Here is an 18,057-nt window from a genome sequence, read left to right as displayed (position 1 = left end):
AATTACTAATTTTAGTTTCTTTTATTATTATTTTTTATTTTTAAATAATAGTACCTATCCTATCCTACATATTTGGCAACTCTGGTTTGAATGTCAGAGATAATTGCTTATTTTTGGCAATTTCCTTTGATTGTTCTTTGCATATAGGACTAGGACTAGGTCATTTTTACAAGGCATATTTTGCCACTAGTTTTAGTTTTTGTGAAATGCTTTAAATTTTATACCTACCATTCTTGGTTCTTCTAATGTTGAAATAAGTAAGAGATTTTTTTTAGCACCTGGAAAAGTCATGAAATTACATTATGTGATTTTGGGAAAAAGCGTATAAATCCTGTATTAGATTTTTGACTCAATCCGACCTGAAGGCTTTAGGGGCCCCGTAGGGTTCCTTCGCCTTGGAAGAGTAAAAAAAAAACTTACCGGTGAGGGTTCCTTCTTCTTGGAAGAGTAAAAAAGAAACTTGCCGGTGAGGGTTCCTTCTTCTTGGAAGAGTAAAAAAGAAACTTACCGGTGATGGTTTCTCCCCGGCTGGGTCTTCTACTTGGGGCCGGCAGGAGACGAGGGCGACGAAGCTGACGAATAACAGACTACACAGGACTTTCTGCATTTTGAGATATGTGTGGGAGGTTTGACTAGCTGTGAAGAAAAAAGGGTTGAATCTTATATTATAAAATCAAGATCCATTCACATTTCATATTTCACACACTGATCGGTCTATCTCCAGAACCACAACACCTAGTAATTAAATAAAGCAGTTGCGCTTACTTGAATGAGGTCTCTAAGTCAAAGAGCAGAGGTTGAATCTTATATTATAAAATCAAGATCCATTCACATTTCATATTTCACACACTGATCGCTCTATCTCCAGAACCACAACACCTAGTAATTGAATAAAGCAGTTGCGCTTACTTGAATGAGGTTTCTAAGTCAAAGAGCAGAAAAAATGAGAAACTAGGGAATTTTTCTTTTTCTTCTACGACTTCTAGATCTGGAGATAAATCGATTTAAAAAATACCGGTAAATCTTAAACTCTGACGTGTCGGTATTCGCTCCCGTACGCGATGACGTCACAGTACATGACTCCTCCCGCTTCGGTTGTTTAAAACCTTATTAGAGCAAAAAGAAAGATATGAAAGCACAAATCGGACTACCTTGAGGTGGTTTGACTAGGGAATTTTTCTTTTTCTTCTACGACTTCTAGATCTGGAGATAAATCGATTTAAAAAATACCGGTAAATCTTAAACTCTGACGTCACGGTATTCGCTCCCGTTGGCGATGACGTCACAGTACATGACTCCTCCCGCTTCGGTTGTTTAAAACCTTATCAGAGCGAAAAGAAAGATATGAAAGCACAAATCGGACTACCTTGAGGTGGTTTTGTCGAGATGGCCTTTAACCTTTGAATTTGAATTTTTTTCTTGGTATAGTTACCAATAATATTCATGTGGTACAGCTTTAATAGAAACAATGGCCCCAAACATTTAAAACAACAGTCACACGCTTCGTAAATTTGTAGAACAAATTGTCACTGAGAATAGATCTGCATAATTACGAGTACCTATTACGATTACTTCTATTATACATTTTATTTTCATATTGGAGCCCTGTGTCATTGGACTTCATGATGAAAGTTATGCAATCGATTGCATTGTTCAAATCAGACAAAGGACAGGGCAAAGTTCATACGACACCATACTTCGCACGGATTTATCAAAGTTTAAAACCTTTCAAAAGTAAAGAAGTGTCACCTGTGATCTCTAATTTTAATCTGAACATTCTGAACCAGAGATGTAGAGTGAGTGAGTCAATGGGTCAGATTCACTCACTCTTCAACTATCTAATTATAGAGAGTTGGGATCTGACTCTTTGACTGAGTATTCTACTGAAAAACGTTCTTTTTTTTAAAACTCACTCACTCTTTACACACCTCTAAAGGTGTGACAGTGTTCTTTACACACCTTTAAAGGTGGGTCTAAGCATAGTTGATCGTCCGTCGATCGATTTGGAGAATCTATGTTATCGAGGGAGTGTGGACAGTTCAGTCGACATCGATCGACTATGTGTGGACACTGGACACACTTTAATGTGAACTGTGTATTAACCCTGCAAGTCTATAGTCTCATGTTGTGATGTACTTTGGGCTTTGCGCAAGCTCAGATGATTCAAAAACACTATACTTCTCACGGATTTATCAAAGTAAAAAAAGAGAACTTCTAATCAACAGAATTGTCACCGATCTCTAATATTTTAATGTGAACTATTGACCCCCCAGTCATGTTCGAATACATTATTGAACTTTTGAACACTTGGTAACTTTGTGAAGCTCCATACAAGTAAATGAAGTTAAGTGCAGTGGATACAGTTACCATCCCTACTCTATTGATGTTGGAATGTATTTTGGACTTTGCGTAAGCACCAGATGCGTCAAAAACGCCCAAATGCCAGCCACTCAGACTCATACCGTCTCACAGACTTAGGTCGAAACGTGCGTGGCGGAAAAAAAGCTTGCAACCTAGGTCTCAGACGGTCTGAAGACTAAAGTTGGAAGCTTTTTCCGGCACTCACATTCCGACAGACCTACGTCTGTCAGACGGTCTGAGGTGGAGTCTGCCACCAAATCAGATCAACAAAATTCAACATGACACTGTAGACCTGGCCCTAAATAATTCAGTAACTTCCGAGTCCTCGGTGTCCTGCAGCCAAGTAGTGGATGTGTCAGTTCTACCACGTGATATAGGTATTTACCTACTTACAGTGTCACATGTATTGTTTGTGTAGTTGTCAGAGTATTGTAAACAATACACAATACATTTATATTCATGTTTTACGTATTTGTTTGTAAGTGGGAAATTAAAATCAATTAACCTTCCATACGCATTATTAAATAAGAGAATACTCATGTACTTGTACAATGTACATATCTAGTTTGTATTACAGGGTTTATGCACAACCTGAAAAAACTGGAAAAGTCATGGAATCTGAAAATCGGCCAAAAAGTCATGGGAAAGTATGGAAAATCGTGAAGATTTTACGAAAACCTGGAAAAGTCACGGACTTTGCAACCCGGTCAAAAATTAAAAGTTCAAATTAAATATCAAGTTTTCCGAAGAATGGCCTGCGGCGCATTCCCCCTCATATTCATCGACGTTCTGCATATTGCATATTTTATTTAAATGAAGGGGTAATTTAACTGATTTTTAAGTGCTTTCGCCCTCTAATTTTCTGGAAAACTCATGGTAATTTTCTGGAAAAGTCATGGAATTTAATTCCGGGAAAAGTGTATAAACCCTGTATTAACAATCTATTTAGGTATGATAAATGAGCCTTAAGGGCTCAGTAGGAATAATTTGATGATCACATCAACGTTAAACATATTATTATGCTAGACACGTTCAAAGTCATGGTTAAAACATAACACTTCATGATGGAGACATGCACAAAAGTCCTATATCAAACTTGTTAAAGTCATAAACGTTATATTAAATGAAGATCAACTCGAGGATGTTAGACATGCTCAAAAAATCAAAAGCCACAATATAAACTACTTGTTAAATAGATAGATTAGATAGTGACAACAATAATAATAATATTGGCCAGAAGATGTACGATAATTTAATCTGACTGGCCAATAAAACGAAAATTCTCTGTGACATATTGAACTCTATGATCTCCCACGCTAAAAAAATATACCTACAGGGTGAAAACAATAATTAAACTATATATAAAAAAAAAACTTGTTTCTTGTTTCACTATAACTCTCAAACTGTGCGGTGTTCCAATTTTGATGAAATTTGGCAAAAAACATTGATGCACAAAGAAAATTTTATTAGATTTTGGTCCCGATCAGGTGCCTTTGGACACTTCGTAGGAGCCTTTTTCTGCACAAATTCTAAAGTTCACTCTACTATACATACTAGTACAATTTCTAAGAAGGGAAACATGGGTACTCTATTGCCTGAAAAAGTCCTAACTTGCCCCTCCCCTATTTTTTCTCTCTTATTTCCGAAACTAATGGGGCACAGGAAAGTTGTTTGTCTTCAAGAAGCTTATCCTATTTTAATTAAATTTTGAAAACATGCTCAACATATTATATAGAAAATTCACTGATCATTTTGGGTCCTCATTGGGCCTTTGTAGGCTGCGCGTAGCCCTTTTTGAGTGAGCTCTACAATAAAATTCACTAAACTAAACGAGTTGTAAATCTTATCTTAGTTATAAAGAACAAAGTACCACACTGTATTAAGAGGAAATATATTTTATTACTGCCAAGATTCTATAAATTTTGTTGTAAACCTTATTTTTACTACCATGTTTACTATTTATATTTTATTAAAGTTAAAGTCGGTATTTATGTTACGATTTATCTCCAATACTTGTTTGCAACTTGACCGAATCATCTTTTGACTTTTGAACTCTTGGGTGCTTCCTGCTCTTATAATAGACTTAATGGAGTGTTCTGCAAAACTTTTTATATCTGTATTTTTAGTGGGTCAAAAATAAATGGTCAGCGAGCAGTTAAGCCGCAGATTTAAGTCACCAAGCTCAAATAACTTTAGGTAAGGTTGTTTAGGACGAACTTTTTGGTGCATTTTGAATTTTGGATTTAATGATAGAAAAAGTTCTGGAATAATATCAATCTTTTTGAATTGAATGACAAGGGATCTGCGTAGATGTGCAGTGGAAAAAATATTTTAGAGGAAACCAAAAATTGTCACTTGTTCGATACAATGAAAAGTGTGATTTTTTTTTTCTTTTCAAGTCATATTAAAAGCAGATTAATAGAGTTTTTCCAAAACAATCTATTTTTAAAGCACCAACACCAAAAACTTAAGATACCAAAAGGTTTTGTTTTATAAAAATGGAAAAAAGAAAGAAAGACACCATTACATTTGAAACACTGAAGTATGTAAGTAAACAAATTTTCAGAGGGATAATGGGGTTAAATGAAAACACTATGCAACTTTGAAATCCAAAAAAGGGTCTCCTCCACATCTCGAAAGCCATTCTCAAATATAAAATCCATTCCTGGAACCAAAAAGTCCAAAAACCTTTCATAAAAGCTTCAAGGGTCTCCTCCACATCTCGAAAGCCATTCTCAAATATAAAATCCATTCCTGGAACCAAAAAGTCCAAAAACCTTTCATAAAAGCTTGAAAATCACAACTTCACTCACCGTAGAAAAAAGGGTAAAAAAATCCAATAAAGGCACTCCGGAGGACCGAAAGAATCACTCGAAAAAGTGATTCGAAAAGAACGAAAATGAGATCGAACAAAAGCGAAGAGTTATAAACAAAGATTTAAGTTGAGGTGGTTAATCCAAGCACAGGCTGAGTAATGAAGTACAGGCAAGTGGAGGATGGGTCTTATATACCAGATCCTACTATTCCCCAGTCGGTGTCCTAGGGTGACTGCAGTCAAGTTCGCGATGATCTCATTGTGGTGGCTTTTTTTGGGGAAAGAATTCAGAATTCACGTGTCGAAATCGCCGACAATAGACAGACAAATGAAACAATGTCCTCTGACTTGGAAAACGTCTGAGACTTCTTGAAATCTAAGCCAATCTGCAATCTTCTTCCTAATCCTTTACGTATTGCTGCAATAATTTTTCAATAAGTAAAATTATTGTGAATCGAAAAAAAGCAAAGTAAAAATTGCTTTAAATTGCAAATCTTTAGTGAATCAAGTCACTAGTTGAAGCTAACTTTAGTTCTGATCGAATCAACATAATAAAGCCAGCCTAGTTGGTTTGGATGGTAGCGCGTCTGTTTTGTAAGCGCTAGGTTCGATTCCCGCCCGAGGCGGATTTTATCCTGAACGGACAAGGTTCGTTCCCGGAAGGGCTGGCTTTCTCCTATCCTGTCTTCCTTCTCTCTTCGCTTTCGGGACGATAAGACCTCGGCAGTCAACACACTAATCTACCTTGAATACCTATATGTACCTAGAGAAAAAATAAAATAAAATAAATGAGCGTCCTAATACAAGGGGGGAAAACAATTTATAATATAGCTTCATTTGCATTAAATTTATTTGCTTCGTATATTTTAGCATGTTAAAAGTGGTCGTGCAATAAGTTAAGTAAGTAGGAGTTTTTTTTTCTTCTTATAGTTATTAATTTAAAAATTACCCAATCAGTTACAGCAATAGAATATCAGGGATCTTAAACCTCCCTGACTGAAGATGTGAGGATGTTGTAGATTCTACATTATAAGCTGTAAAGATGTTGTATATTGTTGTTTAAGTTGCAAAATTACTAATTTTAGTTTCATTTATTATTATTTTTTTTATTTTTTTTAAATAATAGTACCTATCCTATCATACATATTTGGCAACTCTGGTTTGAATGTCAGAGATAATTGCTTATTTTTGGCAATTTCCTTTGATTGTTCTTTGCATATAGGACTAGGTCATTTTTACAAGGCATATTTTGTCACTAATTTTAGTTTTTGTGAAAAGCTTTAAATTTTATACCTACCATTCTTGGTTCTTCTAATGTTGAAATAAGTAAGAGATTTTTTCTAGCACCTGGAAAAGTCATGAAATTACATTATGTAATTTTGGGAAAAAGCGTATAAATCCTGTATTAGATTTTTGACTCAATCCGACCTGAAGGCTTTAGGGGCCCCGTAGGGCCGTAGGGTTCCTTCTTCTTGGAAGAGTAAAAAAGAAACTTACCGGTGAGGGTTCCTTCTTCTTGGAAGAGTAAAAAAGAAACTTACCGGTGATGGTTTCTCGCTACATGATGCCGTTTATTTCATTCCTTAATTCCCAGCCGTTTCTGAGATATAAGCGTGGTTCGCAAATCACGAACCACCCTGTATTTTAATGTGAACTATTGACCCCCCAGTCATGTTCGAATACATTATTGAACTTTTGAACACTTGGTAAGCTCCATACAAGTAAATGAAGTTAAGTGCAGTGGATACAGTTACCATCCCTACTCTATTGATGTTGGAATGTATTTTGGGTTTTGCGTAAGCCCCAGATGCGTCAAAAACGCCCAAATGCCAGCCACTCGGACACATACCGTCTCACAGACTTAGGTCTGTCGGAACGTGTGTGGCGAAAAAACCTAGGTCTCAGACGGTCTGAAGACTAAAGTTGGAAGCTTTTTCCGGCACTCACATTCCGACAGACCTAGGTCTGTCGTCCCAGGCTGTGCACCGGGTTGTGCATTATCTCGACTATCCCAAAATAGCTTTTAAGAAAATTGGTTCTTTTGAATCCATATTTGAACGCCTTTTAAAAATGATCACTTTGATCATTCCAAAGTTGTCTTTTGGAGAATGGGTTCTTTTCATCGATGAAGGATAACCAGGCGCCACTGGACTTTGTGGTGTGGATTCTTTTCTATATCAGACGGTCTGAGGTGGAGTCTGCCACCAAATCAGATCAACAAAATTCAACATGACACTGTAGACCTGGCCCTAAATAATTCAGTAAATTCCGAGTCCTCGGTGTCCTGCAGCGAAGTAGTGGATGTGTCAGTTCTACCACGTGATATAGGTATTTACCTACTTCCAGTGTCACATGTATTGTGTGGTTGTCAGAGTATTGTAAACAATACACAATACATTTATATTCATGTTTTACGTATTTGTTTGTAAGTGGGAAATTAAAATCAATTAACCTTCCATACGCATTATTAAATAAGAGAATACTCATGTACTTGTACATATCTAGTTTGTATTACAGGGTTTATACGCAACCTGAAAAAACTGGAAAAGTCATGGAATCTGAAAATCGGCCAAAAAGTCATGGGAAAGTATGGAAAATCGTGAAGATTTTACGAAAACCTGGAAAAGTCACGGACTTTGCAACCCGGTCAAAAATTAAAAGTTCAAATTAAATATCAAGTTTTCCGAAGAATGGCCTGCGGCGCATTCCCCCTCATATTCATCGACGTTCTGCATATTGCATATTTTATTTAAATGAAGGGGTAATTTAACTGATTTTTAAGTGCTTTCGCCCTCTAATTTTCTGGAAAAGTCATGGAATTTAATTCCGGGAAAAGCGTATAAACCCTGTATTAACAATCTATTTAGGTATGATAAATGAGCCTTAAGGGCTCAGTAGGAATAATTTGATGATCACATCAACGTTAAACATATTATTATGCTAGACACGTTCAAAGTCATGGTTAAAACATAACACTTCATGATGGAGACATGCACAAAAGTCCTATATCAAACTTGTTAAAGTCATAAACGTTTTATATTAAATGAAGTTATATTAAGTGTTATATTAAATGAAGATCAACTCCAGGATGCTAGACATGCTCAAAAAATCAAAAGCCACAATAAAAAACTACTTGTTAAATAGATAGATTAGATAGTGACAACAATAATAATAATATTGGCCAGAAGATGTACGATAGTTTAATCTGACTGGCCAATAAAACAAAAATTCTCTGTGACATAATGAACTCTATGATCTCCCACGCTAAAGAATATACCTACAGGGTGAAAACAATAATTAAACTCATTTTTTTTTTTTTCAAAAAAACTAAAATTTTTGTTTCTTGTTTCACTACAACTCTCAAACTGTGCGGTGTTCCAATTTTGATGAAATTTGGCAAAAAACATTGATGCACAAAGAAAATTTTATTAGATTTTGGTCCCGATCAGGTGCCTTTGGACACTTCGTAGGAGCCTTTTTCTGCACAAATTCTAAAGTTCACTCTACTATACATACTAGTACAATTTCTAAGAAGGGAAACATGGGTACTCTATTGACTGAAAAAGTCCTAACTTGCCCCTCCCCTATTTTTTCTCTCTTATTTCCGAAACTAATGGGGCACAGGAAAGTTGTTCATCTTCAAGAAGCTTATCCCATTTTGATTAAATTTTGAAAACATGTTCAAAATATTACATAGAAAATTCACTGATCATTTTGGGTCCTCATTGGGCCTTTGTAGGCTGCGCGTAGCCCTTTTGAGTGAGCTTTATAGTAAAATTCACTAAACTAAACGGGTTATAAATCTTATCTTAGTTATAAAGAACAAAGTACCACACTGTATTAAGAGGAAATATATTTTATTGCTGCCAAGATTCTATAAATTTTATTGTAAACCTTATTTTTACTACCATGTTTACTATTTATATTTTATTAAAGTTAAAGTCGGTATTTATATTTATGTTACGATTTATCTCCAATAGTTGTTTGCAACTTGACCGAATCATCTTTTGACTTTTGAACTCTTAGGTACTTCCTGCTCTTATAACAAACTTAATGGAGTGTTCTGCAAGACTTTTTATATCTGTATTTTTAGTGGGTCAAAAATAAATGGTCAGCGAGCAGTTAAGCCGCAGATTCAAGTCACAAAGCTCAAATAACTTTAGGTAAGGTTGTTTAGGACGAACTTTTTGGTGCATTTTGAATTTTGGATTCAATGATAGAAAAAGTTCTGGAATAATATCAATCTTTTTGAATTGAATGACAAGGGATCTGCGTAGATGTGCAGTGGAAAAAATATTTTAGAGGAAACCAAAAATTGTCACTTGTTCGATACAATGAAAAGTGTGATTTTTTTTTTCTTTTCAAGTCATATTAAAAGCAGATTAATAGAGTTTTTCCAAAACAATCTATTTTTAAAGCACCAACACCAAAAACTTAAGATACCAAAAGGTTTTGTTTTATAAAAATGGATTTACGTATTTGTTTGTAAGTGGGAAATTAAAATCAATTAACCTTCCATACGCATTATTAAATAAGAGAATACTCATGTACTTGTACATATCTAGTTTGTATTACAGGGTTTATACGCACAATAGATCTACAGAGGTCGCAGTGTTAATTGCATACTCTCTTGGGAGAGGAGCAACCAGTCCCATAATAAATAAATAATAAATAATAGTAACTATCAAAGTGAAGATCTTTAGCTTGGTAAAAGATGGCTAAAAGCCTTTCTAGTTAAGAAACCACAAAGCGAGGTTGCCAGTCCAGTTATTATCGGTTAACCCCTTTGCGGATATGTTGGGTAAAATCTCCTGTAGAGGTGAAGATAAAATGTTCACTTGTGTTGGAGGGGGGCGAAGCCCCCCTCCCGAGCACGAAGTGCGAGTCTAAATAATACGCACATAGATATTTAGAAGACGAGGATCTTAAAAAAAAGCTGATACTAGGTGTTTTGAAAGTACTGTAGCTCCATTATTTTGATTAAAAAAAAAAACAACAACAACAACAACAACAACAACAACGAAGGCATACAGACTACTGGTAACTGGTAACACTCCAAATTCATTAAGAGGCCAGTAGAATATACCTTGTTTATCTTGCCAGAATGAGACTGTAGTCCCTTTGCTCCCAGTCACAAAGTCTATTACAGGATGTCCAAAACTTGATAGTATATTAAGGGGTGATAGATTAATTCAAAATCAGACATTTTCTCTCTATAGGGGTCCACAAATGATCTGAATTTGAGCTACATTTGTTCTAAGTTATGGCAAGAAGATTGAACTATCGTCACTAACCCCACGAAACTTTTCAGACACCCTGTCTCGTCTTGTAAGGTCACAAAGGTCATTACGACGTTCTGCATATTGCATATTTTATTTAAATGAAGGGGTAATTTAACTGATTTTTAAGTGCTTTCGCCCTCTAATTTTCTGGAAAACTCATGGTAATTTTCTGGAAAAGTCATGGAATTTAATTCCGGGAAAAGTGTATAAACCCTGTATTAACAATCTATTTAGGTATGATAAATGAGCCTTAAGGGCTCAGTAGGAATAATTTGATGATCACATCAACGTTAAACATATTATTATGCTAGACACGTTCAAAAGTCATGGGTAAACCATAACACTTCATGATGGAGACATGCACAAAAGTCCTATATCAAACTTGTTAAAGTCATAAACGTTATATTAAATGAAGATCAACTCGAGGATGTTAGACATGCTCAAAAAATCAAAAGCCACAATATAAACTACTTGTTAAATAGATAGATTAGATAGTGACAACAATAATAATAATATTGGCCAGAAGATGTACGATAATTTAATCTGACTGGCCAATAAAACGAAAATTCTCTGTGACATATTGAACTCTATGATCTCCCACGCTAAAAAAATATACCTACAGGGTGAAAACAATAATTAAACTATATATAAAAAAAAAACTTGTTTCTTGTTTCACTATAACTCTCAAACTGTGCGGTGTTCCAATTTTGATGAAATTTGGCAAAAAACATTTATGCACAAAGAAAAGTTTATTAGATTTTGGTCCCGATCAGGTGCCTTTGGATACTTCGTAGGAGCCTTTTTCTGCACAAATTCTAAAGTTCACTCTACTATACATACTAGTACAATTTCTAAGAAGGGAAACATGGGTACTCTATTGACTGAAAAAGTCCTAACTTGCCCCTCCCCTATGAAAGAAACTTACCGGTGATGGTTTCTCGCCGGCTGGGTCTTCTACTTGGGGCCGGCAGGAGACGAGGGCGACGAAGCTGACGAATAACAGACTACACAGGACTTTCTGCATTTTGAGATATGTGTGGGAGGTTTGACTAGCTGTGAAGAAAAAAGGGTTGAATCTTATATTATAAAATCAAGATCCATTCACATTTCATATTTCACACACTGATCGCTCTATCTCCAGAACCACAACACCTAGTAATTGAATAAAGCAGTTGCGCTTACTTGAATGAGGTTTCTAAGTCAAAGAGCAGAAAAAATGAGAAACTAGGGAATTTTTCTTTTTCTTCTACGACTTCTAGATCTGGAGATAAATCGATTTAAAAAATACCGGTAAATCTTAAACTCTGACGTCACGGTATTCGCTCCCGTTGGCGATGACGTCACAGTACATGACTCCTCCCGCTTCGGTTGTTTAAAACCTTATTAGAGCAAAAAGAAAGATATGAAAGCACAAATCGGACTACCTTGAGGTGGTTTTGTCGAGATGGCCTTTAACCTTTGAATTTGAATTTTTTTCTTGGTATAGTTACCAATAATATTCATGTGGTACAGCTTTAATAGAAACAATGGCCCCAAACATTTAAAACAACAGTCACACGCTTCGTAAATTTGTAGAACAAATTGTCACTGAGAATAGATCTGCATAATTACGAGTACCTATTACGATTACTTCTATTATACATTTTATTTTCATATTGGAGCCCTGTGTCATTGGACTTAATGATGAAAGTTATGCAATCGAATGCATTGTTCAAATCAGACAAAGGACAGGGCAAAGTTCATACGACACCATACTTCGCACGGATTTATCAAAGTTTAAAACCTTTCAAAAGTAAAGAAGTGTCACCTGTGATCTCTAATTTTAATCTGAACCAGAGATGTAGAGTGAGTGAGTCAATGGGTCAGATTCACTCACTCTTAAACTATCTATTTATAGAGAGTTGGGATCTGACTCTTTAAATGAGTATTCTACTGAAAACGGTTCTTTTTTATAACTCACTCACTCTTTACACACCTCTGGGTGTGTCTAAGCATAGTTGACCGTCCGTCGATCGATTTGGAGAATCTATGTTATCGAGGGAGTGTGGACGGTTCAGTCGACATCGATCGACGGCCGGTCGACTATGTGTGGACACACTTTAATGTGAACTGTGTATTAACCCTGCAAGTTTATAGTCTCATGTTGTGATGTACTTTGGGCTTTGCGCAAGCTCAGATGCTTCAAAAACACTATACTTCTCACGGATTTATCAAAGTAAAAAAAAGAGAACTTCTAATCTACAGAATTGTCACCGATCTCCTTTTTCAAAACGGAGATTTCTTTTTCAATGTGAAGGTTGCATCTCCTCTCAAATGCCCCGCGGGTTTTTGCACGTTAATCAATGCCACCAATAGTCTTTTACAACGGCAATTGTTATACCAATTAAGTGATTCTTTTTAAGGGAGGTATGTACTTTAATGAGAGTTATTTACATAGGGAAACTATAACAATGAGTCCTTGTATGTATGTACTTTAGTTGTGTCAATTGTGTGATTGTTCAATGTTCATTATAGGCATGTATTTTACATGACTTGTTGTATTGTCTCAGGAATGTGTGACATCTTCTATTCTTCTCCTTGATCCGCAAGAGCAAGGATGTGCAAGTTTAAATCCTCATTGTCTTTCGGGTGACAATGCGTGACTGCATATCGATTATAATTGCGGATTGTCATTTAGTTGTGACTTGTGAATGAGTGACAACGGAGGCCCACTACTAAATGGAATCATTTACATAGCTTGTTCAAATTCTAATAGCTAGCAGTAGAAAAGGAATTGATTAAGAGCCATTTCCTTGGATTACCAACCTCAGTGGTGCAGTGGTTAACGCGTTGGACTTTTCATCTTACCTAGGTGTAACAATTGGGGAACAATATTTGTGACAAGCATTCAACTTCTTGAAAACGGAGATTTCTTTTTCAATGTGAAGGTTGCATCTCCTCTCAAATGCCCCGCGGGTTTTTGCACGTTAATCAATGCCATCAATAGTCCTTTACAACGGCAATTGTTATACCAATTAAGTGATTCTTTTTAAGGGAGGTATGTACTTATTTATTGAGAGTTATGTATTTACAGAGGGAAACTATGTACATTTAACAGTCAGACTCCTTGTCCGGTATGTACTTTAGTTATGCCAATTGTCAATATTGTGTGATTGTTCATTATAGGCAATTATTTTACATGACTTCTTGTATTGTCTCAGGAATATGTGAGATCTTCTTCTCCTTGATCCGCAAGAGCAAGGATGTGCAGTTTAAATCCTCATTGTCTTTCGGGTGACAATGCGTGACTGCATATCGATTGTAATTGCGGATTGTCACTTAGTTGTGACTTGTAAATGAGTGACAACGGAGGCCCACTATTGAATTGAACCATTTACATAGCTTGTTCAAATTCTAACAGCTAGCAGTAGAAAAGGAATTGATTAAGAGCCATTTCCTTGGATTACCAACCTCAGTGGAGCAGTGGTTGGACTTTTCATCTTATCTAGGTGTCATAAAATTTATCCAGGTGTAACAATTGGGGAACGATATTTGTGACAAGCATTTAGGTATTTCCATATTCAGCACTTGACAGAAGAACCCCTTCTTCGGCTCAAACCTGAAATGGAGAAGAATTACAAGTCAGACACGGTTGGTCTAGTGTTAATGCGCTTGCTTGCATGCAGAAGGTCGGGTTCGAATCCCACCATCGACAAAAAATTGTACTCGTTTTTCGATTGCAAATATTTCAACGGGTTACTTTCTGGTGTTCCCAACACCCAGCACCTAAATGGGAAGTATTGTGTCTCTTCTCGCCCATCTGATGAGAGGCATACTATACGGGATGGGCATGCTATGACACAGGCCACATGCGTCTAATGTAGCAGTTGTTCCATTGCTACGAAATAAAAACGGCGGTGGAACACTCATCTTAAAAAAAAAAAAAATCTTGCTACAGTATTGCAGTATAGTAGATAGTACCATTAGAGATAACCAGGGACGGATTGCAATTATTCAAAGATGCCTTTTTTATGCACACAATATGCGGGCGGGCGGCTAAGTTAGGTTAGCTAGGTTATCCCTCCTCCTGACATTTAAACTAATATAAATACTCTCACTGTTGGAAAAAAATACATAAATAGGAAAATATGAGAATTAAAAGTCTTTAAAGAAGTCATTATCTCTCCACCATCACATGACACCACGACATTGCTAGACCAAGGTGCTCAAATTGAGAATGACTAGGAACTAGAACAGTGGTGTAAGCATAGATACGGTTTGCTCAGTGGTAACGCGCTTGCAGAAGGTCCCGGGTTCGAGTCCAAGAGTTGGCAAAAAATTGCAAATATTTTTCACGGTTTGCCCAGTGGTAACGCGCCAGAAGGTCCCGGGTTCGAGTCCCAGAGTCGGCATAAAAATTTGTACTTAATCTTATTTCGACTGGAAAGATCAAGTTCAAACAAATAGATTCCTCTTTTATGTTATTTATTTTAGTGTTAACTAAGTGATTGCTTACTTTTCTTTATTGTTTCAGGTAAGATCCCTGCATTGTGATAGCATTTCAAGGCATTTTCTGCAGTAGAAACTTCTCTGGTAAGTATTTTAGAGACAATTGCAAATCCATAGCTAATCCTAATCCTCCGTTTTTCGAAGGATCTCAAACAAATTAATTCCTTCCCAAGTAACCAAAATAGGATTCTATCCGGGTAGAACCCAGATAGAATCCTGGTATAAAAGAGGATAATCAAAGGATCCGATCCCAGGCTGTGCACCGGGTTGTGCATTATCTCGACTATCCCAAAATAGCTTTTAAGAAAATTGGTTCTTTTGAATCCATATTTGAACGCCTTTTAAAAATGATCACTTTGATCATTCCAAAGTTGTCTTTTGGAGAATGGGTTCTTTTCATCGATGAAGGATAACCAGGCGCCACTGGACTTTGTGGTGTGGATTCTTTTCTATATTTTTTTAAGAATAGAAAAATATGTACCCATGTGACATTTAGCGGCAGCCTTGCACTTTTGCAGGCGAAAAGAAAAAGAAACAAAATATCTATCTCCCAACCTAAGCTTGATAAGTCGTCACGAAATCTTCAGCTATGTTTAATAATTTATCGGTTAACCCCTTTGCGGATATGTTGGGTAAAATCTCCTGTAGAGGTGAAGATAAAATGTTCACTTGTGTTTAGTAACTATCAAAGTGAAGATCTTTAGCTTGGTAAAAGATGGCTAAAAGCCTTTCTAGTTAAGAAACCACAAAGCGAGGTTGCCAGTCCAGTTAGCTTGGAGGGTATCATGTTTGCATTGTAAGCCCTAGGGTTTGGGTTCAATTCCCGTCTGGGGCGGATTTTATCCTGAAGGGATAAGGTTCGTTCTCGGAACGGCTGGCTTTCTCCTATCCTGTCTTCCTTCTCTCCTCACTTTCGGGACGATAAGACCTTAGCAGTTACAGCTTCCTCTATCAAACCTCTTTAAAAAAAGTTATCAGGTTATCACCCTAAGGAATTTCTTGGACACAGAACAAGTTAATGGTTTGAAGTGATCTATTCTACCATATCATTGGGTATTGGGTCCTGACCAAGCATTGAACAATTCACATGGATTATCTTCCCAACACTTGAACATCTATCATTATCATCAGATAACTACTCCTAATCACCTGCACATGTGTGAACTGACTCACTACAGATTGATGGGTCTGAGTCCAGTTAGCTTGGAGGGTATCATGTTTGCATTGTAAGCCCTAGGGTTTGGGTTCAATTCCCGTCTGGGGCGGATTTTATCCTGAAAGGATAAGGTTCGTTCTCGGAACGGCTGGCTTTCTCCTATCCTGTCTTCCTTTTCTCTTCACTTTCGGGACGATAAGACCTTAGCAGTTACAGCTCCCTCTATCAAACCTCTTTAAAAAAGTTATCAGGTTATCACCCTAAGGAATTTCTTGGACACAGAACAGGTTAATGGTTTGAAGTGATCTATTCTACCATATCATTGGGTCCTGACCAACCATTGAACAGTTCACATGGATTATCTTCCCAACACTTGAACATCTATCATTATCCCAAGATAACTACTCCTAATCACCTGCACATGTGTGAACTGACTCACTACGGATTGATGGGTCTGAGTTCTGATCCCGTCAGCTTCAGAAAATTTTCCAGGTTCTCTATTTATTTATTTTTAACCATTTTTGGTCTGAGCGGCATAACTACTTCGAGCTTATCTCATCTTCTCATAAGTAATAATTTTAAAATGTATAATAATATTGCCTATCTAAAGGACTAAAGAGTCCCTTAACCTACTATTGCTGTCAAAGAGGCTACTACTATTGCTGTCGAATTCTCAAAAAGGTCCGTCATCGGCAGGGATTTAACCCTCGCCCTCTTCATTACCAGGTGAGGGCCTTTACCAGTACACCCCTGGGGCACATAAATAGGCATGTTTAGACAAAAGTATAAAATTTTATTCGCATAGATTTATTTTTGTGTTGGTGACTATGGTTATGTATAGTCTTAGTCTTCTATGTCTATTTGTCTGTAAGTATTTTCTATTATAAACCATGTCTATTTCTCTATATATTTTCTTCGAGTCTTATTGATTGGAAATTTATTGATTTCATTAATTGCTTTCTGGTTTTCTTGGCAAGAGATCCTATCTGCCCTGCGTGAGCTTTGTTTGTTTATCAATTCATCACTTCGCTGTCCAGCCCGAAATCCGGTTCTGTACTCTCGTCGAAAGTTACGCTCGTTCAAGGTTGAATGGCGTTAGAGGATTTACGACTTTGTACGGTTGGGATGCTTTCTGCCAAAGTTTCATTTTAAATTGTCATCAGTAAATGGTTTCTTCTAATTAAATTGATCCCAAAGGCAAGGTAAACCTAGACCCTTGACAAATCGAGTGTGCCTGAAGAAATGTGATGTGCTCCAATCCACTCGACCCCATAAAACTTTGCAGGTAGGATCTTTCGAAAATGAAGATCAAAAAATCACAACTTCACTCACCGTAGAAAAAAAGGGTAAAAAATCCAATAAAGGCACTCCGGGGGACCGAAAGAATCACTCGAAAAAGTGGTACGAAAAGAACGAAAATGAGATCGAACAAAAGCGAAGAGTTATAAACAAAGATTTAAGTTGAGGTGGTTAATACAAGCACAGGCTGAGTAATGAAGTACAGGCAAGTGGAGGATGGGTCTTATATACCGAAGATCAAAAGTATTCGCGAGCCAAAGCTGGAGCATTGCCGTACGGTATAAACCCCGAAATATCCTAACATTTCCAGCAGTTAAAAAAGGGTTGCCATCCAAAATTTCTCACTGCGATTAAAATTCCTATAAATCCTATGAGGAATGTACAAAATTACATCATCTTGTGTGCATACCATATTGTGTTATTTCGGTTCAAAAACTTTAAAGCCCTATATCTCAAAACAACGATTTGTCCCAAGGGCCCTTTTTCCATTCTGCTCCTCAATTTCTTATCACAATTCAACATTCAAAAATTAAAATACTGATGACTTGATCATCTATGTTTTCATTCATGTTTACCTATGAAACTGAAAACATTCCTTGTTAATTAAATAGATACGATTACATGTCTAGGATTCTAGACACATAATCAAAATTAGC

General features: G+C 36.6%; 1 protein-coding gene across 1 annotated transcript in view; it reads right to left on the bottom strand.

The window, feature by feature from the left end:
* The window catches only part of LOC103506880 (pro-resilin-like), a 30,048-nt gene extending 12,453 nt beyond the window's left edge, over positions 1-17,595 (bottom strand). The window contains exons 1-2 of the mRNA XM_008471304.3: positions 17,435-17,595; positions 11,384-11,511 (exon numbers count right to left, since the gene is read on the bottom strand). Coding sequence (XP_008469526.1) covers positions 11,384-11,482 — 99 coding nt within the window. The 5' untranslated portion in view covers positions 11,483-11,511; positions 17,435-17,595. The remainder of the gene's footprint in view (positions 1-11,383; positions 11,512-17,434) is intronic.
* Between the last annotated feature and the right edge of the window lie 462 nt (positions 17,596-18,057).

The sequence above is a fragment of the Diaphorina citri genome, unplaced genomic scaffold, assembly GCF_000475195.1.
Source record: "Diaphorina citri unplaced genomic scaffold, Diaci psyllid genome assembly version 1.1 scaffold13, whole genome shotgun sequence".
Lineage (NCBI taxonomy): Eukaryota > Metazoa > Arthropoda > Insecta > Hemiptera > Psyllidae > Diaphorina > Diaphorina citri.
Note: the sequence above shows the minus strand (reverse complement) of the source record. Positions and strands in the feature narration are given on the sequence as shown.